Source organism: Lagenorhynchus albirostris, chromosome 3 (genome assembly GCF_949774975.1).
Source record: "Lagenorhynchus albirostris chromosome 3, mLagAlb1.1, whole genome shotgun sequence".
NCBI lineage: Eukaryota > Metazoa > Chordata > Mammalia > Artiodactyla > Delphinidae > Lagenorhynchus > Lagenorhynchus albirostris.
The window spans coordinates 345,334-372,854 of NC_083097.1; the positions used below are offsets into that span (position 1 = coordinate 345,334).

General features: G+C 52.6%; 1 protein-coding gene across 5 annotated transcripts; it reads left to right on the forward strand.

Moving 5' to 3' along the window:
• The first annotated feature begins 4,331 nt into the window (after positions 1–4,331).
• Positions 4,332–27,521, forward strand: EXOC3 (exocyst complex component 3). Of its 5 annotated transcripts, none has more exons than XM_060146801.1 (12): positions 4,332–4,367; positions 5,535–5,725; positions 8,169–8,388; positions 15,737–16,418; positions 18,173–18,290; positions 18,891–19,016; positions 20,292–20,392; positions 22,215–22,325; positions 22,435–22,585; positions 23,691–23,813; positions 25,799–26,088; positions 26,556–27,521. In XM_060146801.1, exons 2-12 carry the CDS (start codon positions 5,582–5,584, stop codon positions 26,725–26,727), a joined length of 2,238 nt encoding a protein of 745 aa, XP_060002784.1. In that variant the 5' UTR covers positions 4,332–4,367; positions 5,535–5,581; the 3' UTR covers positions 26,728–27,521. The 5 variants fall into 5 exon arrangements, with proteins under 5 accessions (XP_060002784.1, XP_060002788.1, XP_060002783.1 ...); XM_060146805.1 differs by lacking the exon at positions 4,332–4,367 and adding an exon at positions 4,397–4,536; XM_060146800.1 differs by lacking the exon at positions 4,332–4,367 and adding an exon at positions 4,569–4,891.

Genomic DNA, 27,521 nt, shown 5'->3' on the forward strand with positions numbered 1-27,521 from the left:
GTCCAGAGCCTGTGCTCCGCAACGGGAGAGGCCACAGCAGTGAGAGGCCCGCGTACCGCAGAAGAAAAAAACAAAAACAAAAACGTCCCTCAGTCAGCACCTTTGTTATTTTCCAACCATGCCCCTGCTGAAAAATCGTGTGGGGAAGGTGAGGATGGAATGTAGAAGGTCAGGTGTGGCCAGTCCTGCTTTAAAATGTCATTACAGTGCTAATTACGGGCTTGTATTTTCTGTTGCCTGTAGCTTTTGTCTATATAGCTGAAAAATATTAAAATCAAATATGATGTAGGAATGGGGTGGAAGGGAGGAGATAAACACAAATTATATTTTATATTTTTGCAGTTTCTACTGGATGAAAAAAGTTTTCAATATCTAGACTGACTTGTTGAATTTTTAAAAATGGATACACTATAATATAACTATTTGTACTGTTTTCTCAGTGCCTTTAGAAAGCTTTCAAATACATTTCCGATACTGTGGTTTGTATTAAATTTGCAATATTGATGTAAAATAAATCATACATGTTAGTACACGTTTACTGTAAATGGAAACGTCTACTTGAGTTTCCAAATTTATTTCCTTTAAAGCGTGTGTAGGCGAATTTATATTATGAGACTGTCCTTCACCACCAGATCCGAGGCGGTAATAAAGCACAAGTGGACCCGGGGCCAAAGGAGGAGCGCCGGTGGCCGCTTTCGCAGCGCTCCCTCCCTTTCCCGCCCGTCACTGAGGGTTGAGGGGGACCATCCCAGGTGTCTTTAGGACACCCCAGACTCAAGCTCTCCTGCGAGGAGCAGACGCCTGGCCCCGTGTCATGTGTGTGGTGGCGTCGGCCTCGCCCCGCCCAGGACCTGGTGACAGGTGTGTGTGGGCAGGGCTGGGAGGTCACCAGGGCCCAGGCGGAGACTCCTCCCCAGCCCAGGGAGCCGTGTTTTCATTTCCTTTGTTTGGCCAAGGAGCACCCCCAAACTGCACCAGCGTCAAGTGCCCCGTACAGAGCTTGGATCTGCCCCTGCTGCAGCAGTCGCGCCCTGGCCAGGCCCCCTTCCTGCATCCTGCAGGCCACCACCCCCGTCTCTACTCTGTGACTCCCTGTCCCTCCTGGGGAGACCAGGCCAACCTGCCCCCGCCAGCTGGGTATAAGCCAGCTGCTCCCCGTCCCAGGAGGCCACCTGCCCAGCTTGCCGTCCCCCACATCCTCCCCCCATCTGTGATCTTCAGACTCACGGCCTTGAGACCTGGGGCTGGACAACACTCATGTTCACGCCGTCGCGTGACTCCCACCACCGAGCCTGCTGCTGCGGTGGATTTGCGGGTAGTTCCCAGGCTTCCCCCCACCCCCGCCCAGTGCGCCTCTGCGGGACCGAGGACACACCCGACGGTGCTCATGGCTCACACCTCGCCAGGGCGGGGTCACCAGGGGCTGCCCAGGCGTCCTCCAAAGGCGTCCTGCCACGGGCAGCTGTCACAGCCCGTTCGGGCCGCTGGAACGAAGATCCCAGAGGCTGGGTGTCCTATCAACGACAGACGCGGCTTCCTCACGGCTCTGGAGGCTGCAGGCCTGAGGCCTGGCTGCGGTGGCGGTGGGGTCTGGCGCAGGCCAGCTTCCAGGTTGCTGACTGCTCGCCGTGTCCTCGCTGGCGGGAGGGGCGCGGGAGTCTTGTGAGGTCTCTCTGAAGGGGACTGGTCCCATTCTCATGGCCTAGTCACCCCCCCAAGGCCCGCCTCCTAACGCCATCACCTTGGGGGGCGGTTTAGCATGTGAGATCTGGGGGGACACAGCATTCAGCCCGTAGCAGCAGCCCACCGGCGCCCACTGGGGTCTCACCTCCCCACCGATCTGGTACCGTCAGACGTTTCAGCTCCGTCTCTCTGAGGGGCGAGGTGGCAGCAGGTTGTTTTATGTGCGTTTCCCTCCCTCCTGCACTCAGCTGGTTGTTGAGCCCCCGCTGAAGACCAGGCCCTGTGACAGCGCCGGGGACATATTAGGGAAGAAAAGATGCAGAACTCATGCTGCTGACATCCCTGTACACGTGGACTGGGGACAGGGTGCAGAGAAGCGACCAAAGAACGTGTAAGTCCTGTGATGCATCGCGAGGCGGTGGGTGCTGTGCAGATGGGTCAGCTGGCGTCCTGTAGCCCAGGTGGCAGTTCTGTGGGCCAGGCAGACTTCGAGCCAAGACTTGACAGGAACAGAACAGTGTCCAGGGTAGCGGTGGAGGAGCCTTACGGGCTGGAGCGAGAGGGTGGGATGAGGTCAGGCAGGGGCAGCGGGTCACAGGCAGGTCTGAGGGAGGGGAGCACGGCAGGGCTTCCGGTGAAAGCGACCCTGAGCCGCGGTTTGGAGGCCGCGTCGGCTGCAGGGCAGGAGAGGGGCCCCACGGCCACCCTAAGGACCATGACAGTGCCGGGAGGCAGCCCCACCCTGGTTTCTTCCCTGGTGCGCTGGCTGCTCCTCTACTGTCTGTCCTGCACTTGTTTGCCGTTTTTGGTGAATTGTGGGTGTCATTTTAAAATCAGGATAGTAGTGCTTCGTCAAAGATTTTCTCTCAGTCTATGGCTTGTCTTCTAAGAATTAAAAAAAAAATACAAGGGTTTAAAATGTTAGCATGGCAAACTATCTTCTCCTTTATGGTTTATGTGTTTTGTATCTTAAGAAAATGACTCTCTCTGACCGTGCCTTTGATATAAAGCTCATTTTGTCTGGTATTAATATTGCCACACCAGCTTTCTCGGGCCTGGACTAGCCGGCGTGCAAACCTCCTCCACACCTAACCATCCTGTTCCTTTATGTTCTAGATATTTTTCTCATAAATAGCTGGTTGGTTTAAAATCCATTTTACTCGTGTTCTTTTTTCCTTTTTCCCGGCTGCGTGGGGTCTTCGTTGCTGCACGCGGGCTTTCTCTAGTTGCGGCGAGCGGGGGCTACTCTTCGTTGCGGTACGCGGGCTTCTCGTTGCGGTGGCTTCTAGGTCCGTGGGCTACAGTAGTTGTGGCTCATGTGCTCTAGAGCGCAGGCTCAGTAGTTGTGGTGCATGGGCTCAGTAGTTGTGGCACGCGGGCTTAGTTGCTCCTTGGCATGTGGGATCTTCCCGGACCAGGGCTCGAACCCGTGTCCCCTGCACTGGCAGGCGGATTCTTAACCGCTGCACCACCGGGGAAGCCCCACTTGCTTGTGTTCTGATAACTGATATATCTGAACATATCTGTACTCCTTACTTTGTGTTTCTAGTTACATATGATCCTTTGGCTTTTCTCTTCCTAGTGTCCCTGTGGGATTGCTTGCACTTTCTCTTCATATTTAACAAAGTCTAAGCTAGAGCTTATCAGACCTCTGTTCTCTCAGGACGCTTTAGAAGCAAACCACCTGGCTCCCTTCTTTACTCCTGCCAAGGTTGGAGGGCCTCTCTAAAAACGCTCCTGGTTTGCTTCTGCTGAGCAGTGAGTTTCAGTGAGAGCTTCTAGGATGAGGAGGACACCAAACCCAAGTGAAGCGCAGGCCCCTAGCTATGTGTTCTTGGGGGGCCTTTCCTGACCCTGGGATCCCAGTACCTGGGAAGTATGGCTTTTTCGGGCTTTGTCGTTTGTTTTCCCTGGTCCACTCTTGCACTGAGGATGATCAAACTGCCTTTATAGTTAGAATTTGAAACATAATTTTAACTTTTGTTTACATTCTTCATTTGTCAGCTTGGCGCTATATTTTCATAAATTACTAGGTGCAGATGACGTAATAGAGGGATCAGCCATCAGTCAGTACGGTGCTTAAGTCCTGGCCCTTGGAACGTGATCCGCTAATCAGCTGACTGGTAATTTTTGGTGTACGTGGCCACAGCAACTGGGGGCTCACACAGCTCCACCTTCCTGCCCCCGTGTGCCTGTGTGTGCTCACGTGGGTGTGGTGTGTGTGTGTACGTTTATGGCGTGTGTGCGTGGCGTGTGCGTATGTGTGTGGCATGTCTGTATGTGGTATGTGTCTGTGCGGTGTGTGTCTGCTGTGTGTGCTGTGTCTATACGGGTGGTGCGTGTCTTTGGGTGTGGTGTGCAAATGTTTGGTGCGTCTACACGTGCGTGTCTGTGGCGTGGGCCTGTGGTATGTGTTTACGTGCGTGCGGTGTGTGTGCGCTCGCGCCCTCCCGCGCCGCGCCGCGCCGCATCCCCGCTCTGCTCCCTCCGGGTCGCGCGGTACCCACCAATCTGGGCCGCACCCGTCGGCAGCCAGCTCGCCAGGTCACTCACCCCGCGCGCCGGGCACGCAGCGTCGGGACCGCCCAGACCCCACCCTTCCAGTCGCGAGGCCGGAAGCGGAAGTGCCTGCCGGCGGCTCACTTCCGGGCGGCGGCGGCGGCACGCACAGTGAGGCCGCTGCGGTAGGGCGGTCTCCGGGCGGTGGTCGCGGTCGCCACCCGCTGTCCCTTCCCCGGGCTCCGGCTGGCGCGGGCGCGGCCGGGAGGCGGTGCGGGTGGCAGTGGGGTCCTGGGGGCGGGCTCTCGTCCGCGAAGGGGCCGACGACGCGCCGCGCGAGGAGGGAGGAAGCAGGTGCAGAGCTGCGCGCGCGGGTGGCGGGCGGGGAGACGCGCGGCCGCCCCGGGTGTCCGGCCCTGTGCGCGGGCCTGTGATCAGGAAAGGGGGCGAGGAGGGATGGCGCCGCAGCCCCGCTCCGTGGGCGTGCACGAAAGGCACTCGTGTCCAGGGCCCTCGGGGGCCTGCGCGGACTTGGGTGGTGCTCTGAAAGCGTGTGAGGAGGGGTGAGAAATGTCTTTGAGAATTTTGCACAGAAAACACGCGTGGAGACGGGCGGCCAATAGCTGAAGTCAGTCCTCCGCTGCCAGACGCTCACCAGGTGTCCCTAGTTCCGTGGCTGGGATGTTGGTGGAGCTGGCGCTGAAGGCAGGTGTGCTTGGTGTCCAAGCACCTGTGCCCCGTGCACTGCACCTGAGCAGAGTGCCTTCTGCCCTCTCACCTTTGTTGACTAGGGTTGTTAAGCAGTAGGAAACGGAATTTGGGATGCTGCAGACAGTGATTTTTGAGGGAAATGGTAGGACGGGTGCTGGAACCTCAGCTAGGGAGGGAAAGGTGCGTGCTGTCCCTGTGCTTCCACGTGTGCACGAGGTGTCCCGGCGTGGCCCCCACCCCTGTCCCCTGGTGTGTAAAGGGGTGGTGTGAGGGCTCTGGAAATGAGAAATTGGCCCTATCTGGGGCAGAGAAGTGCCCTGGAGACTGACATCTGATACGATGAGTAGTCGTAGACAATGCCCCATAGAGGCATTGTCTGTATGTCAATATCTTATACCTGTAATCGCCTCTGGTCCGCGTAAAGGTAAAACTGTGTTCTGAAGGTTTGTATTGCTTATCGAGCAGTTCATAATCCTAGTTCAACTTTCTTTCAGGTTTACTGGGTTAATGATCTCGAATGCTCTCATTAGAGCCCCGCTGTGAACAGCACTGTTGGTGGAGGGGGCTAAGTTTTGTTGCTGACTTTTCTACCTCCCTAACACATTTTCCCCCTCTTGTTCCCTCTCTGCCTATGGACACAGGATGCCTCTAGCATGACAGGCGCAGAGATTCTGCCAGCTTTGTAGCCATGAAGGAGACGGACCGGGAGGCTGTTGCGACAGCGGTCCAGAGGGTTGCTGGGATGCTTCAGCGCCCGGACCAGCTGGACAAAGTGGAGCAGTATCGCCGAAGAGAGGCCCGGAAGAAGGCCTCTGTGGAGGCCAGATTGAAGGTATGAGGCCTGAGTGGCCATGGGTACCTGCTTCACTCCCAGGTGGGACACAGGCTTTTATCTCAAGTTTCTGGTTCCTGCTTAACAACTGGACTTTGTGATGACGTGGAAGAGGGCAGCCTTGAACGTACCTTGACTTAGCACGTTCCTTCCAACAGTATCCTGCCAATCAGTAGATTGACAGACAAGACGGGGGAATGTTGAAAACACCAAAGGAACAACCTTTTTGAGCACCCAGAAATGTCCATTTAACTTTTTAAAGAACGCTAGAAGAATGACAGCTTCTCTTCATTAAAAGCTCTTCTGCAGAGCGTATCCAGAGAGCATTTTGTTTGGCTCGTTCTGGCATGTGCTGTAGTAGGCTGGCCCTGGGGCAGGAAGGAGGAGAGCTCGGCACGTTTATTAGAGTGTGGGAGACTGAGGCAAGAAAGAAAATCGATCTTGTATGATTTGGATTGGCTTTCAACTTAATTCACGCGGAGAGAGGAGGTTTTATTAAAATTACGCACACTTGGTGTAGTTGTAAAAACGTTGAGACCGTGGCCTGCTGTAGTTGACTGGCAGCACAGCGGTCTTGAGGACTCGAGAGCGCATTTTAGGAAGGTTACTTCTCATGCTGACAGGGCAGTGAGGTCACCTCTCCACTCGAAAACATTAGCGGCCAGGTGAGTGCAGGTTTGTTGAGACAGGATGAGGCTCATTCACTTGCACCAGTGAAGCAGCCAAAGACCTGCTGGACTAATATGAAACAGTTTCATGTCAATTTAAAAAATGGTTTAGGGCTTCCCTGGTGGCACAGTAGTTAAGAATCTGCCTGTCAACGCAGGGGACACGGGTTCGATACCTGGTCCGGGAAGATCCCACGTGCTGCAGAGCAACTAAGCCCGTGCGCCACAACTACTGAACCTGCGCTCTAGAGCTGCGAGCCACAACTACTGAAGCCCGTGTGCCTAGAGCCTGTGCTCCACAAGAGAAGACACCGCAGTGAGAAGCCCACGCACTGCAACGAAGAGTAGCCCCTGCTCGCCACAACTAGAAGAAAGCCCACGTGGAGCAACGAAGACCCAGCGCAGCCAGAAAAAAAAAACAAAGGAAAAAAAATAGTGTAGACCTGCTACGTTTTTATGCAGAATTTTATTTTATTTTATTATTTATTTATTTATTTTTTTGCGGTATGCGGGCCTCTCACTGCTGCGGCCTCTCCCGTTGTGGAGCACAGGCTCCGGACGCGCAGGCCCAGCGGCCATGGCCCATGGGCCCAGCCGCTCTGCGGCGCGTGGGACCCTCCCGGACCAGGGCACAAACCCATGTTCCCTGCATTGGCAGGCGGACTCTCAACCACTGCGCCACCAGGGAAGGCCTATTTTATTTATTTTAAATTTATTTTAAGTTTATTTTTGGCTGTGTTGGGTCTTCATTGCTGCACGCGGGCTTTCTCTAGTTGCGGCGAGTGGGGTCTCCTCTTCCTTGCGGTGCGTGGGCTTCTCATGGCAGTGGCTTCTCTTATTGTGGAGCACGGGCTCTAGGCACAGGGGCTTCAGTAGTTGTGGCTCTTGGGCTCCAGAGCGCAGGCTCAGCAGTTGTGGCACCTGGGCTTAGCTGCTCCGCGGCATGTGGGATCTTCCCGGAACAGGGCTCGAACCCCTATCCCCTGCATTGGCAGGCGGATTCTTAACCACTGCGCCACCAGGGAAGCCCTTATTTAGAATTTTAATCTGTTCTAGGAACTTGTGGGATTAGCTAACAGTTGTTGTGTTTTGTTGAAATCATTATTTCTAAACGCTACTTAGTGTTTCGTGGGTGAAAGGTATTCCTGGGCACCGTTGTGCTCCCTGGCCTTTCCCTTCCTTTTCCCATCCACCTGCTGCTCCTTCACGCCCTCTCCATTCTGACTGTACGGCTCACTGGGTGGCATTGCCACGGGCTCTCAGAGTGAGTCTGGATCTCAGGTGCACCAGCTCTGCGTCGTGGGGCCGGCCGTCCTGGAGCGGAGTCTGGTTCTGGCCGAATGGCAGGAAAACCCTCTCCGCTCAAGCTGATGAGCGAGTCCTGACGGTTTCTCCATTGAGTGAAGGCCTGTGAGGAGGCTGAGGGGTGCCTGAGAGGTGGTGTGGAGTCCTTCTAAGGGCCGCACTTAAGGGGCGGCCCGGGACTCGGGGTGTTCCCACGGGGGAGTCTGGCGTTCTCAGGTCAAGGGGCTGGATGATGGGTGTTGTGAGGTTTTCTCAGCAGAGCTTTAAAAACGTTTTGTTCTAAGAAGCAATGGGAAAAAGGAAAAGCTACCTTATGAATCAGTGGAATCCTTGTTGCGTTTTGTTGTCTTGTCTGTGGGCATTGACTGTTCTCTACTACTGAAACGCCTCTTTTCTACACTCTGAGCCTCCTGGGGAAGGTCTGCTCGGGGCCATCCCAGCTCTGCTCACCCACCCAGTGTCTTCCCTAGGCCGCGATCCAGTCGCAGTTGGACGGGGTGCGCACGGGCCTCAGCCAGCTCCACAGCGCGCTGAGCGACGTCAAGGACATCCAGCGGTCCCTGGCCGACGTCAGCAAGGACTGGAGGCAGAGCATCAACACCGTCGAGAGCCTCAAGGCTGTGAAGGACGCCGTCGTGCGGCACAGCCAGCTCGCGGCCGCCGTGGAGAACCTCAAGAACATCTTCTCAGGTAGCCGGGCCACGGCCGCGCTCTCTCCCACGACTCACGTGTGCGTTTCCTTGCCCTGTGGGTGCCGCAGGGCAGTTGCAGATGTCGTCGCCCTGCTCAGAGGGGTGATTTCTGCCTGCACAGTTGGGTTCATATTTTGAACACAGGCGGATGGTCAGTTGAGCAAATAAAGGCTGGTAGAACGTTTGTGGTTCTGAAATGGTCAGGACAGGCACAGAAACGGGTAACTGAGCAAGCGCTGCGTGAGCATGGTTCCCTCAGCTGCAGTGTGGCTCAGCGGGGCTCGGCCAGGTGCTGGAGGATGAAGATGCGCCGCCCGCGGGACGGCTCGCGGTCAGGCTCGTGGTCTGCGGGCGGAGCAGCGCTGCGAACGGGACGAGAGGGCGCAGTTCCCAGACAGGAAGGGTGTGCACGGGTCGCAGGCTGGGGGCAGGGCAGGGGGCGGATAGGGCACACCCTGGAGTCTCAGTCCCCATGGGAGCTGGGCCTGTGGGAGTCCTTGGGGCTGGTGGGGAAGGTGGGGGCGCGGGAGGGGCCCTTTCAGAAGCCTGTCCCAGTACCTCACTGGCGGGAGGAACAGTGGGCTCAGCGTCAGCCGTCACCAGCACAGGGTGCCCTGCTGTGTTCGGCACAGCCTCCTCGCTTGTGCTCCACCCCCTGGAGCTAGTCCCTCGCCCCGTCCCCTCGTTCCCCATCCCCTCGTCCCCTCGTCCCCTCGTCCCCTCGTCCCCTCGTCCCCTCGCCGCTGTCAGGGTCATCATCCCAGCCCGAAGCCTTGGGATGGTCCGACCCCTTCCCTGCCTTTATCTGGTGTCTGGTCTCAGCGAGTTCTTTCTGCGCTTCCTTCCGAACTCTGCTCCACCCCGGAGTGGAACCTGGTGCAGTTCTTCCCCTCCGCCCACCAGCCCACCACGTATGAACCGCAGCATGTCTGAGGGCAGCATTATTGAGTACTTGACCCCGCCCCTCTGTGCACGCTCAGCTTCCCGGGGCCCTTCTCCGTCCCCCCCATGAATGACACAGCACTGCCAACTGTGGTGGGCGCTCTGGAAGCAGCTCCTCTTGGTGACTGTGGACGACCTGGAATTGGTCCAGTCTACCTGCCACAATCTCCTTCATGACATTCAACCAGCCTTCTTAGTTAATTTCCCTCTTATAATTTCCTGTTGACTGACATCTTCTTCCAGTCTTGGACGCTAATGCCAAATGACCAAAAAGCTACCTTTCCATCCACAGAGGTTGAAAATAATTTTCTTCCTTTGATGAACAATGAGGCTGTGATGTAGATGTGGTTTTTGTTAGGAGTATGTTTTTATTGGGAAGATGTTGTGCTTATTTGGCTCCCTTCAGACTTTTCTCATTGCCTGTAATTCAGTAGTGTTGTGCACACAGCCTGTTTTTTTCTCCACACTTTTACAAATTATAAAATATGCATAATATAAGATTTACCATCTTGACCATTTTCAATTGCACAGTTCTGTAGTATGAAGTGCTTTCGTATCGTTGTGAAACCATCACTATCCATCTCTAGAACTCTTCACCTTGCAAATTGAAACTTTATTATATAGTGCAGTGTCAATTCTATCTCAATAAAACTGAAAGAAAAAAAATCTGCAGCCGTTATATAATAGTTCCCCATGCCCCCTCCCCCAAGTCCCTTACTAGTTTATAGGTCTATTTAGATTTTCTGTTTCTTTGTGGTTTAGGTTTTGTGTTTCTAGGAATCTGCACTTCATCTGGGTTATCCAGTTTGCTGGTGTACAGTTGTTCATAGTACTCTTATAATCCCTTTTATTTCTGTAGAATTGGTAGTAATGTCCTCACTTTTATTTCTGATTTTAGTTTTTGAGTCTTCTTATTTTCTTAGTTCATCTAGGTAAGATTTGTCAATCGTTAATCTTTTGAAAGAACTGCGTTTGGTTTTGTTGATTTTCTGTTGTGTTTTTCGATTCTCTGTTTATCCCTGCTCTAATCTTGATTATTGCCTTCCTTTTGGTAGCTTTGGGTTTAGCTTTTTTTTTTTCTAAGAACTTTTTTAAAAAAAATTAGTATAGTTGACTTATGTTGTATTAGTTTCTGGTATACAGCAAAGTGGTTTAGTTATACACATATATGTAGGTATATTCTTTTTCATATTCTTTTCCATTGTAGTTGAGGGTTTAGTTGATTCTTTTTCTAGTTCCTTAAGTTGTAAAGCTAGGTTGTTGACGTGAAATCGTTCTCTTTTAACTGAAGTGTTTATAGCTGTACTTCGCCCTTAGCACTGTAAGTTCTGGTATGTTGTGTTTTCATTTTCATTTGTCTCTAAGTATTTTCTAATTTCCCTTGTAATTTCTTCTTTGGCCCATTGATTAAGAGTGTGCTGCTTAATTTCCACAAATTTGTGAATTTTTTGTCAATCACAGATATTTAACTTTATCCATTTGTAGTCAGAGAAGATATTTTGTATGACATTTATCTTTTAAAATCTATTGAGATTTAATTCATGGTTTAAATGAATTCATTCCTAATGATTTAATTTAATTCATGCCTAAGGGTATGGTCTGCCCTAGAAAATGTCCCATGTGCACTTAAGAGGACTGACTGTGTGTGCTGTTGGGTCGGGTGAAGTGTTCTGTATACATCTGTTAGATCTAGTTAGTTTGTCGTGAGGTTCAAGTCCCATTTCCCTACTGATCTTGCGTCTGGTCGTGTTCATTATTGTGAGCGGCATATTGAAGTCTCCAGCCATCATTGTAGAACGGTCTGTTTTTCCAGTTCTGTCAATTTTTGTTGCGTATATTTTGATGGTCATTAGGTGTGTAAATGTTTATACTTGTATATTCTTACTGGATTGAACGTCTTATTAATATAAAATTCCTTCTTTGTTTCTTACAACCTTTTTTGACTTTGAATCTGTTTTGTCTGATGTTAGTACGGCCACCCCCGCTCTCTTTTGGTTACTGTTTGCATGGAATAACTTTTCCCATCCTTTCACTTTCAATCTATTTGTGTCTTTGGATCTCAAGTGAGTCTTTTGTAGGCAGCGTAAAGTTGGATCATGTGTTTTTAATCCATTCTGCCAGTCTCTGTCTTTTGATTGGAGAGTTTAATCCACTTACATTTGAAGTAATTACTGGTAAGGAGGGACTTAAGTCTGTCATTTCCCAACTGTTTTCTGTATGCCCTTATTTTGTCATTTTCTGCATTATAGTCTTTTGTTTAGTTGATTTTTTTTTGTAGTAAAGTGTTTTAATTCCTTTCTCAATCCTTTTTTTGTATATTCTATAGCTATTATCGTTTTTTGTTCCCATGGGGATTACATTTACCATACTAAAGTTATAACACTAATTTGAATTTATACCAGCGTAACTTCAATAACATACAGAAACTCTGCTCCTATACAACACTTCCCATCTCCTTTCAGTTATTGATGTCACAAAACTACACCTTTATATATTGTGTATCCAAAAACATAGACTAGTTGCTATTTAAAAAAAATGCGTTCGTCTTTCAAATTATGTAGAAAGTAAAATGTGGAATTATAAACCAGAGTTACAGCTATTCTGGCTTTCTATTAGTACTAGCTTTGGACTAATTTTTTTTTTCTCTAAATGTATTAGTCTCTTGAATTATGTAAAACAAAAAGAGTTACAAAGCAAAGTTACAATAATACTGGCTTTACAGTTGCCCATGTATTTACCTTTACTGAGAACTTCATTTCTTCCCACAGCTTCAAGTTGCTGTCTGGTGTCATTTCACCTGCAGAACTTCTTTAGCATTTCTCACAGCGTAGGTCCAGTGGTCACAAACTCCTTCAGCTATTGTTTGGGAATGTCTTAATTTCTCCTTCACTTTTGGGGGACAGTTTTACCAGATATAGGATTCTTGAGTTACAGGTTTTTTTCCTTTTAGCACTTTGAATATTACCAGCAGGCTGCGTTTTGTCCTTCAAAGTCTGAAGAGAAATCTGCTGATACTCCACTGAGGATCCCTTGTATGTGATCAGCTGCTTCTCCCTTGCAGCTTTCAAGATTTCTCTCTCTGTGTTTGGCTTTCTGTGGTTTGATTACAATGTGTCTTGGTGTTGGGTCTCTTTGAGTTTTTTCTGTTTGGAGTTTGTTGAGTTCTTGAATGTTTATATTTATGTCTTTCATCAAATTTAGTAAGTCTTTGACCATTATTTAAAATACAGGCACACCTTGGAGATAATGCAGGTTCGTTTTTAGACTACCTCAGTTAAGCAAATTATCTCAGCAAAGCGAGTCATGCGAATTTTTTGGTTTCCCACTGAATATAAGTTATGTTTACATTGTGTTGTAGTTTATTAAGTGTGCGATACGAGTATGTCTAAAAAAACAATGTACATACCTAAAATAAAAAATACTTTATTGCTGAGAAATGCTGACTGTCATCCAGACCTTCAGTGAGTGCTAATCTTCTTGCTGGTGGAGGGTCTTGCCTTAGCGTTGGTGGCTGCTGACTCATCGGGGCAGTGGTTGCTGAAGGCTGGAGTGGCTGCGGCCGTTTCTTAAATAAGACAGCAGTGACGCTGGCTGTGTTGACTGACTCTTCCTTTCAGGAATGATTTCTCTGTAGCAGCAATGTCGTTTGATAGCATTTTACCACAGGAGAACTTCTTCTAAAATTGGAGTCAATCCTCTTAAACCCTGCTGCTGCTTTGTCAACTAAGTTTATGTAATATTCTAAATCCTTTGTTATTTTAACAATTTTCACAGCATCTTTAAACTTCAGGAGTAGTTTCTATCTTAAGAACTTTCTTTGTTCATCCGTAAGAAGCAACTCTGCATGTGTTAAAGTTTTATCGTGAGATCACAGCAGTTCAGTCACATCTTCAGGCTCCACTTCTAATTCTGGTTCTCTTGCTGTTTCCACCACATCTGCCATTACTTCCTCCACTGAAGTCGTGAACCCCTCAAAGTCATCCACGAGGGTCGGAATCAGCTTCTTCCAAACTCCTGTTAATGTTGGTATTTGGACCTCTTCTCATGAATCATGAGTGTTCTTAATGGCCTCCAGAACGGTAAATCCTTTCCAGGTCTTCAATTGACTCTGCCCTGATCTATGAGAGGAATCACTATCTATGGCAGCTGTAGCCTTTCGAAATGTATTTCTGAAATAATAAGATTTGCAAGTCGATGTTATTCCTCTATCCGTGGGCTGCAGAGTAGATGTTGTGTTAGCAGACGTGAAAACAACAAGGATGTTGTTGCACACCTCTGTCAGAGCTCGAGTGGCCACGTGCATTATCAATGAGCAGTAATGTTTTGAAAGACATCTTTTTTTTCTTAGCAGTAGGTCTCAACAGTGGGCTTAAAATATTCAGCAGATGATGTTGTAAAGACATGTGCTGTCATCCAGCCTTTGCTGTTCCTTTATAGAGCACAGGTGGAATAGATTTAATATAATTCATAAGGGTCCCAGGATTTTTGGAATGATAAATGAAGATTGGTTTCACCTTAGGGGCACCACCTGCACTAGCCCCTAACGAGAGAGTCAGCCTGTCCTCTGAAGCTTTGAAGCCAGGCGCTGGCTTCTCTCTAGCTGTGAAAGTCCTAGATGGTACCTTCTTTCAATAGAAGGCTGTTTTGTCTGCACTGAAAACCTGTCGTTTCGTGCAGCCACCTTCATGAGTTATGGCAGCTGGATCTTCTGGAGAACTTGCAGCTTCACCTTGGGCTTCTGTGTTATCGAGACTGCTGCTTTCCTTCAACCTCATGAGCCAGACTCTGCTGGCTTCTGACTTTAGATCTGTAGTTTCCTCACCGGTCTCAGCCTTCAGAGAAATGGGACTTGCTCTGGATTAGGCTTTGATTAAGGGAATGTTGTGGCTGGTTTGATCTGTCCAGTCACTAAAACTTTCTCCATATCAGCAATAAGGCTGTATTGCTTTCCTACCATTCGTGTGTTCACTGAAGTACCACTTTTAATTTCCTTCCAGAACTGTCCTTTGCCTTCAGAGCTTGGCTAACTGTTTGGCACAAGAGGCCCAGCTTTCAGCTTATCTCGGCTTTCGACAGGCCTTCCTCACTCAGCTTAATCATTTCTAGCTTTTGATTTAAAGTGAGAGATGTGCGACTCTTCCTTTCACTTGACCACTTAGAAGCCATTGTAGGGTTATTAATCGGCCCAATTTCAGTATTCTTGTGTCTCGGAATAGGGAGGCCTGAGGAGAGGGCGAGAGCACGGGGAGCAGTGAGAACACACACCACATTTGTCAGTTACGTTTGCCATGTTATACGGGCACGAGTCTCGGTGCCCCAAAACAATTGCAGTAGTAACATCAAAAGTGACTGATCACGGATCACCGTAACACTTACAATCATAGTGAAAAGTTTGAAATATTGAAAGAATAACTAGAATGTGACACAGAGACACGAAGTGAGCAAATGATGTTGGAAAAATGGTGCTGATTGACTTGCTTGATGCAGGGTTGCCACAGACCTTCGGTTTGTAAAACGTGCAGCGTCTGTGAAGCGCAGTAAAGCGAAGCACGGTAAAGCGCAGCGTGCCTGTAGTCGCTCTGCCCATCTTTCTTTCTTCCTCTGGGTCTCCCACAGTGTGCACCGCACAGACCTCTTAGGCTCTGTTCGCTCCTCTCTAGTTGTTTTCCTCTTATCCTCACGCTTGATAACTTCCTTCCTGTCTTCAGGTTTGCTGTTGCCTTCTTCTGCTTGATCAAATCTGCTTTGAAAATTGGAAGTAAATTTTCCATCCAGTTCGTATACTTTCCTGCGCGTTTTCTTTTAGTTCTTTGAGCGTGTTGAAGAGTTTGCTTCAGAGGCTTGTCTAGTCCACCATCTGTCTGTCCTTCTCGGGGATGATTTCTGTTGGTTTATTTTTTCCTTGAATCTCCGTTCTCTCCTGCATCTTCGTATGCCTTGTGATGTTGTTGCTGAACGTTGGACATTCGAATCTAATTACATGTGACTCTGGAAATCAGGTTTTCCTCTTTGCCAGGGTATGCTGATTGTTTATTGTTTTTGTTTTGATTGTCGTAGGCTGTGTCTGTGCAGAGGGTCAGGCTGACATGTAAACTCAGGGTCTTCTCAGGTCTTTCTGAGCCTGTGCCTCTCCGGGTCATTTGCAGTCAGTTTCTACTTTTCTGCTGGTGCTGAGAGCTGAAATGCACCAGTATTAACCACACCTTACTTTCACACCTTTCCCTGGAAGTTGTATGCCTTCAGTAGACTCCAGAGTTCCAAAACAGGTACTCGGATGGAGTCTGTCAGTGCAGCAGCTGTCCAGGTGGGAGACAGGTTGCTGGTCACCCTTGTCCCCACTGCCCAGAGTCCCGTATGGCCCTTTGTGTGGTTTTTCACGGTACCATCTTGTGCCTTTCCCGCAGTGCCCGAGATCGTGAGGGAGACCCAGGACCTCATAGAGCAAGGGGCGCTGCTGCAGGCCCACCGGAAGCTGATGGACCTGGAGTGCTCCCGCGACGGGCTGATGTACGAGCAGTACCGCATGGACAGCGGGAACGCGCATGACATGAGCCTCATCCACAGCTACTTCGGGAGCACGCAGGCGCTGTCCGACGAGCTGGCCAAGCAGCTGTGGATGGTGCTGCAGCGGTCCCTGGTCACCGTGCGCCGCGACCCCACCTTGCTGGTCTCCGTGGTCAGGATCATCGAAAGGGAAGAAAAGATTGACAGGCGCATACTTGACCGAAAGAAGCAAACTGGCTTCGTTCCTCCTGGAAGGCCCAAGAACTGGAAGGAGAAGATGTTCGCCGTCCTGGACAGAACCGTGACCACGAGGATCGAGGGCACGCAGGCGGACACCAGGGAATCTGACAGGATGTGGCTCGTGCGCCACCTGGAGATCATAAGGAAGTGTGTCCTGGACGACCTCCTCGTCGCCCGGAGCCTGATGGTGCAGTGCTTTCCTCCTCGCTACCAGATTTTCAGGAGCCTCCTGAACGTGTACCACCAGGCTCTAAGCACGCGGATGCAGGAGCTCGCAGCAGAGGACCTGGAAGCAAACGAGATCGTGAGCCTGCTGACCTGGGTCCTAAACACTTACACCAGGTAACTCCACCTGTGTACCTGGCGTTTCCTGTTTCCTGGGGCGAAGCGTACTGGCCGTTTCTAAATGGCCACCGAGTCCTCTTGCTCAGGGCGTTGCCTTCCGGCTGACGCGTCCCCTTTTGGTCCACCTGTGACCCGAGGTCGGGCCCGGCCCCTGGTCGTGTGCACGCTCTTGCATTTCGGTGGAGCCTGTGCCCTGGCCGGTCCGTCCGTAGTGAGCAGTTCGGCCTTGCGTTTCCTGCACTCCTGACCCGCCTTCTCGCGGTGACACTGAGAGCAGGTGGTGTCACCTGTTGGGCAGGTGAGGACACGTGGACCCAGGAGGCCCCGAGACCCGCACAGAGTCTCGTGCTGCTGAGGAGACGGCAGCTTGCCCCTGCCGGCTTCCGCCCCCCCCGAGTCTGGTTTCTTGTCGGCTGCCCTTCGGCACTTCAGCCTTGACGCTCTGTCGCTTCCTGAAAGGGCTGTGCGCCCCTTTGCGCGGGCGTTACTCTGAGGTAGGGTTTGAAAAACAAGCCAGTGGTGGGGCATTCTGAAACTCTTAGGGTTCGCTAGCGAGAGGAAGGCACGTCTTATTCTAGCCTGTCTTGTGCTAGTGTGTAGAATTAATGAAACCTCTCGTTTTTGCAGTAAGGTTTGGGGATTTTTGGGGTCTGTGTTTGTTTGTTTTTTGGTAGCTGCTTGTGGTAGAGAATATGTACATTTCAACACGGAAACACATAAAGGGAAAGAAAACATCGTATTCATTGTGGCTGGCGCTGTCTCTGCTTCCCCGTGCTGGGCCTGGGCTTCGGCGCCTCCTGTGTGCCGCCCTCCACTGCCGTCGCGTGATCCTGTCGTCAGGCCACCCTCGAGGAAGACCTCTCACCATCATCTTCGTTTTGAGGCACAGGGAGGAACACGCCCAGGGTCACATGGCCCTTGCGGCGGGGGGGGGGGGCATGACTTGAACTGGGGTCGGGGCCCTCACCGTGCTCCGGCTGCCAGACCTCGGGGTGCGCATTTGTGTGACCTGCATGGTTCTAGGCCTTGATTTTGTTTTCCACTCGCCATGTTGTAAGCATTTTTCTGTCCTTGGCAGTTCTTGACGGCTTCTCGTTGGTCACCACATCCTTTCGTATTGGAGTTTCTTATGGGAAAAGTTGGACCGCTTTCACGCTAGAAACATTTTCATGCGGAGTTAAGGTTCTTGGGGCAGAAATAATCTTAAGTTGTAGATGGTCTCTTAGTATTTGCAGAATCTCATGAAGTGCTTTTTCACTCAGGAAGACCTTGGATGTCTTAGGAGTGGAGGACAAGCTGTTAGTACTCAGGATTGTCATTCTGAATCCATACTTAGGGGTCATCCGAGCAATCAGCCTCGGACATTTAGGAACCCAGCCGCATACCTGGCTTTTATCTGTTTTTTATGAAAACTGTTTTCTGAAGCTTGGTTCACATTCCTCCCTTCTTCAGCCCCATAGGCTGGAAGTGCTGACACTTCACTTGCTGAGTCGCGTTTGGTTGCGGGCGTCAGGTGTTCTCCGCTCTGGTCCTCGTCCTGCTGGACCAGCGGCATTAGCGCCTGTGCCCTATGTTTCTAAATTCAGTGCTTGTCTGTTCTCCAACTCATGGGACCTCCCACCTGCCAGGCCCTGGTCTTCCTCAGGGCACCGTGGGTGGAGCCAGCAAACCTTGCCCTGCAGGCCCCTGGGACGGGGAACTGCACCACCCACCTGAGGGCTTCCTGTTTCCCTTCCCGCCTGTGCCCGCAGTGCAGAGATGATGGGGAACGCAGAGCTGGCCCCGGACGTGGACGTCGGGGTCCTGGAGCCCCTGCTTTCTCCAGACGTGGTCGCCGAGCTGCTCGACACCTACATGTCGACTCTGACAGTGAGTGGAGGGATGTGGGCCCACATGGGCCGAGTCGGGCTGCAGCCAGGACCCATCTGGCCGTCGGGCTTCCAGAGGACGCGCGGCTCTTTCTGAGAAGTCGGGTCTGGAGGCGTCCTGGATGTGCCGTGGCGCCTGCCCGCCTCACAGCGCTGAGCCTGGGAGTGGGAGGGCGGCAGGGGGTGGGGGTGGGGTACCGCCCAGTGCCCTCGGGGGTCCGAGGGTGCGATGAGGTGGTCAGGTCTGCTCCTGGGACGTGGGGAGCCTGACACCAGGCAGCCTCTGACAGAGGCGCCAAGGCCGTGCTGGGACGCAGGGGCGGCTGGGGTAGCGGCCGTGGGGTCTGGTCTCCGTGAATGGCCTGCCAGAGGCACGTAGGTCTCGTGCTTCCCTGTCCTGACTGACCTGGCCTGTCCTCCAGCATGACCGCCGTCCAGAAGGTTAAGCTGAGGGAGACTGGCGGGGTCCCGCGCGTGGAGGTGGATTGTTCCCTTGTGTGGGGCCTGGGATCCCCAGGGGGTGGTGTTGGCTTCTGCAGCTGCTCCACTGAAGAGCGGCCTGTTGACTCCAAGCCTGGTTCTGTTCTTTCCTCCTGCTTAGTCAAACATCATTGCCTGGCTGCGGAAAGCCCTGGAAACAGACAGGAAGGACTGGGTGAAAGAGACTGAACCTGAGGCTGACCAGGACGGCTACTACCAGACGACACTGCCCGCCATCGTCTTCCAGGTACCGGGCCTCGGGGGCTTCCCAGATGCACGCAGTTGCTGCCGGCGGAGAGAACCTGCTTCTCTCTGATGCTGCGCAGCCGAGGCTCAGACTTGCCAAGTAGCTTCACCCACGGCCGCAAAACCTAATGTTTTTTGTTCTCCTAATGGTTTTTTTTTTTTTTTTTTTTTATCTTTGGCTGTGTTGGGTCTTCGTTTCTGTGCGAGGGCTATCTCTAGTTGCGGCGAGCGGGGGCCACTCTTCATCGCGGTGCGCGGGCCTCTCACTATCGTGGCCTCTCTTGTTGAGGAGCACAGGCTCCAGACATACAGGCTCAGTAGTTGTGGCTCACGGGCCCAGTTGCTCCACAGTACGTGGGATCTTCCCGGACCAGGGCTCGAACCCGTGTCCCCTGCATTGGCAGGCAGACTCTCAACCACTGTGCCACCAGGGAAGCCCTCCTAATGGTTTTTGATCTCAAACCAGAAGCTAATTATGTGTTATGTGTGTCTGATGCTCAAATTTGAATTTGCTTATTTCCTGATGCAATGGCCAAGGTTTGTCTTCGTAAATGCTACACGATCGAGTCTAATCTGACGTACTTTGGGAGGAGTCTTTTAGGGTTTTAGCGTCATCGTGCATTCTTACAGGTAGCCTGCTCTCTTTGTCTGGCCTGTCCAGTCCCCTTCCTTCGAGAAACATTGCTGATGGTAGGAGGGCCGAGCCGCGTTGGAGGGCTCTCCTTCTGCTGACATGGAGCTGGGGCTCTAGCCAGGCTCTGGGTGATCCCACTAGTCCATGACGTGTTGGGCTTCACCTTTCCTTTATTTTGGAAGCTGACGTCCGGTGACCACGTGGGGTGAGCTCTGCCTTCTGGTGCTTCTCCACCTTCCCACGTCCGGCCCCCCAGCTCCAGCGTGTGTCCTCCTAGCGCTTCTTAAGAAACCCACATCGCAAACCACAGCCCAGCCCCTGGTACCCGTGTGACCCCAGCCACACCCGCCCTCCCCGGACCCCTCGTTTCCCTGTCTCCCCGTGAGAACATACGTGTCCCCCTTGTGGAGACCAGCCTGTTTGCAGGGAATTAGGAAATGATTCCCTGGGTTTTTTTTTTTTTACCTGGTAAGAAAGTTTTGTGTGTTTGTTTAAGTAACTTTGTTATTTTTCACCTGGCGTCATTTTTTCCTCTGAATTTGGACTGTCCTGACTACCAGTTAACAGGTGGGGGGTTTATATAATGGGAAATCTGCACCCTCGTGAGTTTCTATCAGAATTCATAAGTTCTCCAATTTTTAGATGTTTGAACAGAACCTTCAAGTCGCTGCTCAGATAAGTGAAGATTTGAAAACAAAGGTACTCGTTTTGTGTCTTCAGCAAATGAATTCTTTTTTAAGTAGGTATGTATTCTTGCCAGTGTGCTAATTTAGTAGGGTTTTTTTTTTTTAATGGAGAGGAAAACTGTGTTGATCCCAACCTGGCTAGTATTAAAAAAGAATTGAAGCCTGGATTCACTGTAGTCACCTTCTTCCGTTAGTCAGAAGTCAAGCCCTTTCTCGTTATCTGCCTTTTGAATGAGTTGCATTCCCCCGGGGTCCCGGGTGTGATGGTGTGGGGTTCTCAGCAGTGGGCTGGTGCTACTGCAGGCTTGGAGCTGGGGACCTCCTTCAGTCAGCCTTCCTGTTGTCCCAATTCCCCGGGGTGCCCTCCACAGGGATGCCCCCCCACCAAGTTGTACACAAAGAAGATTTTCAAATGTATACGGAGGTAGGAAGAATGGCCTAAACACCTGCTTAGCCCACCATCCAGATCAAAAGCTGCCTGTAAAGCCCCCCTTGCCGCATCTGGCTCTCCTCCCCCTCGCTCTGCTGAAGTACACTTGACCCTTGAACAACGTGGGGGCTGGAGGGGACAACCCCCGGTGCGGCTGAAAATCCACGCGTAAGCTTGCAGTCGGCGCTCCTGCCGTGGTCGCGCACCCCCAGATCAGCCAGCCTCGGCTCGTGCAGTGCTGCGGTGCGTGTTGGCTGAAAAGGTTCACGTGTAAGTGAACCTGCACACTTCAAACCCACGTTGTTCAGGGATCAGCTGTGCTTTACAGCAAATCCCGGACGCTGCGGCGTTTCATCCCCTGCATTCCCTACCCTAACTGCAGTGCCGTCAACGCACCGATCTGTCAGGAGCGTTCCGTGGGGGCCGCCTGACACCAGGTTTGTGTTTGGGTTTTCCCGCTGGTCTCAGACCCACCTGTTTATAGCTGTGTGTTCAGACCGGGTTGGCAGAAGGCCTGCACTCTGTGGTGCCGGAGGGCAGCCCCTCCCGCTCTGAGCCTCTGGCTTGTGGAGATGCACAGACCCTCCTGTCCAGTGTCCTCCAGCCTGGCCTCAAGCTGCCGTCTGCCCACGAACCACAGGTTGGCTCTGAAGGCCGTGGGGCTCCTCCGTGTTTCCTTACTGTTTGCCCATAGCCTGCTCCTGTGGCTCGGGTGCCGACAGCCGGGCCTCTGCTTAGGATCCCCGTCAGCTGTCACCCATGGGTCATGGCCTGAGTTAGTCATCCCGTTGGTATTGTTCTGTAAAGTAGATGTTTGCCTCAGCAGCCTCAGCTGTGTGGTTACCTGAATCATGCTTTGGACAGAAGGGTGGAATAAATGCTTGATTACTTCCCTTTAATTGCCAGTTTTCAGTTTGCTCCTTCCTTCGCATCTATTGAAAACGCATACAAATTTATACGGTGTGTTGTGCTTTTCTTGTACTCCCATATATGTTTGAGAATCTCCATGATAAATTCAAAAATGAAGTATGTAGCCGTCTCAGTTGTTTTCTTGACATCTTAAAGAGTCTAATTTATTTTTAGTTTGATTTTTTCAGGGAAAGTCTCAGAAAAGGACATTTTATCTAACATTTGATTGTGTCCCAAACACTATTGTATGAGTTTCTAGCTGAATCATACGTCAGACAAAATAATACTCTCCCAATTACAAATGTTTCAGAATATTTGTAAAATCAGAACACTGAGCCATATTTCAAAGCCTAATAACGAAATTAATTTTTAATAATCTTTTTTAAATGATCAACTTCTATTAGCATAGGTCACCCCCTCTAGAATCCTTTATTTTTGAGGACTCGTCTGGCCAGATGCTAGCGATGCAGAATGTGATTGTTAGGCTGCGCGTTGGCGCCGTGCTGCGAGGCTGCTCTGACGTGGCCGTGTGTCCCCCAGGTACAAAGAGGAGGCGCAGCTGTACAAGGAGGAGCACCTGCGGAAGCGGCAGCACCCGCACTGCTACGTGCAGTACATGATCGCGCTCATCAACAACTGCTGGACCCTCAGGTGAGCGGGGGCCCTGCGGCCGCGGGGCGGGGGTGCTCGGCTGCGGCCGGCGGGGGGTGGCGCTCGGCGGCCTCACCGGCCCTCTGTCTCCTCCTCTGTCTCCTCGCAGAGAATCCATAGTCAGTTTGAAAAGAAAGTATCTGCAGCATGACGCGGACGAAGGCGTGTCTCTGAGCCAGCCGAGCATGGATGGGCTTCTGGACGCCATCGCTGAGGAGGGCTGCAGCAGCCTGCTTGAGGAGGTCTTCCTGGACCTGGAGGTGGGCGCCGCGGGCCGGCTCCCCTGGTGTGGCGTCAAGGAGAGCCCCTTGCAGGAAGCGTTAGAGACAGAGCGCTCAGCAGGTCACAGGGTAGAAGCTGCTATTGGAGAGGAGATTGGTTATGGCCATCAGCAGATTGTTGCTTGAGGGCACGAGCTGGGCTGCACGCCCGTCACACAGCCGGGCTCGGCTTTGAGCAAAGGCACAGAGCACAGCCATAAACAAAGTGCATTCAGGTCACAGCCAAGGCGTGGTGCGTGTTGAGCAAGTAAGTTTACTTCAGAAGGTATGGAAATGGCTCAGCATCATATAGAACCGGCAGAAACCAGAGTGCATTTAACAGATAGAATCATGGTCAGCTTGGGTCCTGCAGGGAAGGAGCTCCTGGGGTGATGGGTGGTATCATTTCATGACAGCTGTAACTTTCTCAGAAATGGTTTAGAAAACAAAGTGTACTTAAAAAGACAACATAATAGAGAAATAGACAAGGGACATGAATAACTGTTTCCCAGAACAAGGAGTCATGTGCCCTAAGTAGGAAACAGAGTGCCCAGTCTTAACTGCTCTTTAAAGAAAAGCAAATTAAAACCGAATATTTTTGTTGCTTACCAGGACGGTAGGGATTAAGAACATTGCTACCACGTGATGTCGAGGGCACGAGACTCCCGTATTCCGTGTAGAACCGTGAATCGGCACAGTTATGGGAGGGCAGTTGGCACGAGTTTTGGAGGGCGACAGTCGTCAAGGTTGTAGTTTGCATACTTTCTGACTAATAACTTTTAGTTTTAGGTATTTCATCTGCAAAAATATACAGATTCACTGCAGCATTCTTTATAATTGCAAAATGAGACATTTTAAGTGTTCGTCAGAATTGGGTACACAAATTACAGAGCATCCACACAACAAATAGGTGTAGTCAATAAGGGAAGACGTGTCCGCACAGATACCGCCCTTGCGTCTCATACAAGTCTACGGTTAAAGTACACGTTTGCAGAGTTTCTGCGTGAGCATCGCTGAACGTCAGGCGGGCGTAGGAAGGTGGCTCCAAGTGCCTCTCCCGATGACAGGCCGTCATGAGGGTGTTTTCTGTGGTCTGTGCTTTCAGCAACATCTCAATGAGCTGATGACGAAGAAGTGGCTGTTAGGATCAAATGCTGTAGACATCATCTGTGTCACCGTGGAAGACTATTTTAATGATTTTGCCAAAATTAAAAAGCCATATAGAAAGGTAAGAGTGTGGGGCACACATGTGGCCTGAGTCCCCTGGCATCTTATGTAGAATTTGGTGTCATCAGTTCTTGGGTGGAAGTTCACGGGTGGTTTTGTGAACCCAGGCAGGTCGGAGACGTTGCCGTCTGAAGGTGGCAGAGGTGGGGGTGATGGGGCATGCACCTTGCTGTCCAAGGCCACGCTGACACGGCCGCAGACCCAGAACCCCATGGGTAGTGGGGACTTCCTCAGCAGGGACCCCTCAAAGGGCGGGTGGGGCTGTGGCCATGGCTCTGATGAGAGGCTGGGCAGGAACCGCAGTTCCCCCTTCACGTCCACGCTTGGGGGCCAGCGGGCGGCTCTCAGCACAGGGCCCACAGGAGACTCCAGGGTCCCCGGCCGTCGGGGTCCCCTCCAGGCCCCGTGAAATGCCCCTGTTCCCGTCTGGGGCTCAGGCAGCTTTCCGCGGGGGAATTCTCAGGGCCTTGGGTGGGTTTTGCTTTAAAATCAGCCTTTCTGTTTGTGGTTTATGGAAGCGTGAGTGGTTTGACACACAGAGCTTGGGTGCGGACACTTCAGGACGTGTCTCCAGGTCCTCTGGGCATCCCTGTAGACGCTTGTCTCATTTGTGAGCAGCGTCACTGTGTCATTTCATTTCTGGTTCTTGTACCTTCGTGTCTTCTCCTTGTCTCGCTGCCCTGGCTGGGACCCCCCAGCACGGGGGCATCTGTGTCTCATTCGTAAGCTTAAATTCTCCTAACCCTGCCATTAAAAGTGATGCTTGCAGGGAGACCCAGGTGTTTTAAATCCACCTGGTTGGTCGCTTCACAGCTGTCAGGAGCCTCTGGTGGTTAGAGGTCGGTGGGACCAGCTCTGTTCAATTTTGAATTTCTTGGTTTTTGTAGTTTTTGGTTCCACCTTTTATGTTTCTCAGCATCTGTCCTTTGATCTAACCGGGTGTGTGAAGTCCTTGGGGCTTGTGTCTCAGCCACTCCTGGTCCAGATGGCTCGCCTCCTGGAGCGGCCGGGAGCCCGCGGTCTCACTTGCTCTGCCAAGAGCCTGGCCTCCGCCTGAGTCCCTGCAGCTACCGGGTGTCGTCTCGCTTTGTCTTGTTTGGGGCCCTTGGGGTCCCCCTCACTGCCCGGCCTCCCTGGTACACGGAGCTTCTGATGTCTGTTCTTGGGACTCTGAGGCTGCGCCTCGTGTCAGCAGAGTCGTGCTCGCGTGTTCGTGGGTGACGGCCAGGTGTCCGTCTACCTGTGGGTGGGCTCCGGAGAAAACCACGGCCTTCTCCAAAACTTCCCCAAACGTGTGGACTTGGGGCTCCTCTTTTCCCAGAAGCTCGTCACACCACCCCCAGAGACTGGTCGTTGACTAGCCTCTGTGCACGAGGCGTGGTGTGTGTGGAGCCCTTCAGCCTGTGAGGGGCAGAGCAGGGCCTGGCCCAGGGTCCCCAGCCCTCCCACTGAACCCACACCCCACACTCCTGGGCTGAGAAGCTGAGAGACGCGTGCAGGATGGGCAGGGCGAGGAAAATAGACCCGGATCCCCCAGGGGGGGCCCGTGAGTCACCAGACGGGTCTCAGTAAAGCGGGTGCCGCCCTGGCACCTGCCCCTTCGCCCCCGACGGGAAGCTGCTCTGCAGCGGGTCCGCGCCCAGAACGACGTGTCTGGCGGGGCTGCAGGCAGGCGTCCCCGCGGCGTACTTTATTCTGTGGGCTCTCTAGAATGGACGTGAGCATCCGAGGTGTCCAGGCAGTACCGACTTCTGGCTGCTGCCGTGCGGCCGGTGCGTCTGCCCGCGTCCCAGACGTGAAACACGGTGAACCTGCTACAGTTTTCTAAGATAGAATTTGTAATAAAGACTCAGGTGTGCTTACTTTGTTGACTCTAAAATTTGTATCGATGAGAAACGGGAAGGAGCGCGCTGGCCCGTGCACCGTGGGCCTGGACTCGCCTTGGGGCCGCATGCCAGCTGACCCCGTTCTCCGTGTGCCCCGTAGCGGATGATCGCCGAGGCGCACCGGCGCGTGGTGCAGGAGTACCTGCGGGCCGTCCTGCAGAAGCGCATCTCGTTCCGGAACGCCGAGGAGCGCAAGGAGGGCGCCGAGCGCATGGCGCGGGAGGCCGAGCAGCTGCGCTTCCTCTTCCACAAGCTGGCTGCCGGGTTTGGTGAGGAGATGGACGGGCACTGTGACACCATCGTCGCCGTTGCCGAAGTCATTAAGCTCACGGACCCTTCTCTGCTCTACCTGGAGGTCTCGACTCTGGTCAGCAAATACCCAGACATCAGGTAGCGGCAGGGACATTCCTGAGGTCGCTGGGGAGAGGGAGGGTCCCGGGCATTAGGTGGGAGCCTCCTGGGTGAGTGTGGCAGGTCCGGGCTCCAGTGAGGACCCCAGATGCCATGCGGACGGTGATGCGGGCAGAGTGGGTTTCAGAGATGACAGCGGTGCCCGCCAGCCCCACCGCGGGTCCCGGTTCCCGGGCGTCACCAGGCCACAGTTGGTGCTCGGGCGCCGATGGGAGGGTGGCCGAGCAGACTGGTTTCTGGAGGCTGATCCTGTGCCGCGTGTAGGTGGAACCAGGGAACGGAGCCGGGCCCCTCCTGCGTGTGGGGGAAGGAAGCGAGGGGAGCGGCTCCCCGCCAGCCTTTGTGAACCTCCAGGAACCCTGCCGCCCGGTCGGGGGTCGGGGGGCTTGAGTCGGCTTTGGAGGCTGAGTGGCCGCGGCTGCACCCTGACGCCCCCTCCCCCCCAGGGACGAGCACATCGGCGCGCTGCTGGCCGTGCGGGGGGACGCCAGCCGGGACATGAAGCAGACCATCATCGAGACGCTGGAGCAGGGCCCGGCCCAGGCGAGTCCAGACTACGTGCCCATCTTCAAGGATATCGTGGTTCCTAGCCTGAACGTGGCCAAGCTCCTCAAGTAGCCGGCGGGGCCCCCCACCAGGCGTCAGCTGCGTGTCTGGGGACGGCCTTGTCTCGGGAGGGCTCCCCCTCGCCTCTGTGCTGTGTACACACTTCTGAAACTGCTGCTCAGTCGAGTCTGGACTTCCGATGGGACGTGAGGGCTTCCCGCTGTGAGGGTCTCTTCCTGGTGATGAGCCAGCCCGCTGGGGTCTGGTGGGCGCACTGCTCCCTCCCTCCCATGGGGTCACACCTGCCACCGGGTGGGTGTGGCGCGTGAATCCCCACCGCCTGCAAATACATCTTACTTTTCCACCAAGTGAATTGCAGAGTCGCACCCTGAGTAAACGGTGAGCCCCGTGTGGTCCCTACCCTCGCCGCCGCCCTGCTGGACAGGTTCCTCGGCAGCCGAGCTCCGAGGGGACCACGGGGATGGCTCCAGCGTTCGCCCCGCTCCTCCCCCCGTGCAGGACGTGGCGCGTGCGGTGCTGGGCTGCTCTGAGGGGCCCAGTTCCTTCCTCACAGGCCTTCAGGACGGAAGAGTGGATGCTGTGCTCTGACTTCCTCCTCACGAGGGGTGAAAAATTCACAGGTGGGACTTTTTTCTCGAAGGATCAAAACCTAAATGGGGACATGAGGGTGTTCTTACAAGTGTTGCTCAGAAGAGACGTGACCTTCCTCGAGGCTTCTTGCCAGCGTGCTGTCTGTTAATACGCACGTTAATCAGTTCCCTGTGTGACGAGACTTAGTGTCTAGTAGGTAGCGGTGCTCAGTGCACAGTTTTTGAATTAATAAAGTCGAGTGTTAACAATCGTTA

Bases quoted from the DNA above. Each gene is read 5' to 3' on its own strand.
- EXOC3 (XM_060146801.1), top strand. From the start codon at position 5,582: ATGAAGGAGACGGACCGGGAGGCTGTTGCGACAGCGGTCCAGAGGGTT. The intron at 5,726-8,168 runs GTATGAGGCCTG...TGTCTTCCCTAG, and splicing joins CTGTGGAGGCCAGATTGAAG to GCCGCGATCCAGTCGCAGTT. The intron at 19,017-20,291 runs GTACCGGGCCTC...TCCAATTTTTAG, and splicing joins TGCCCGCCATCGTCTTCCAG to ATGTTTGAACAGAACCTTCA.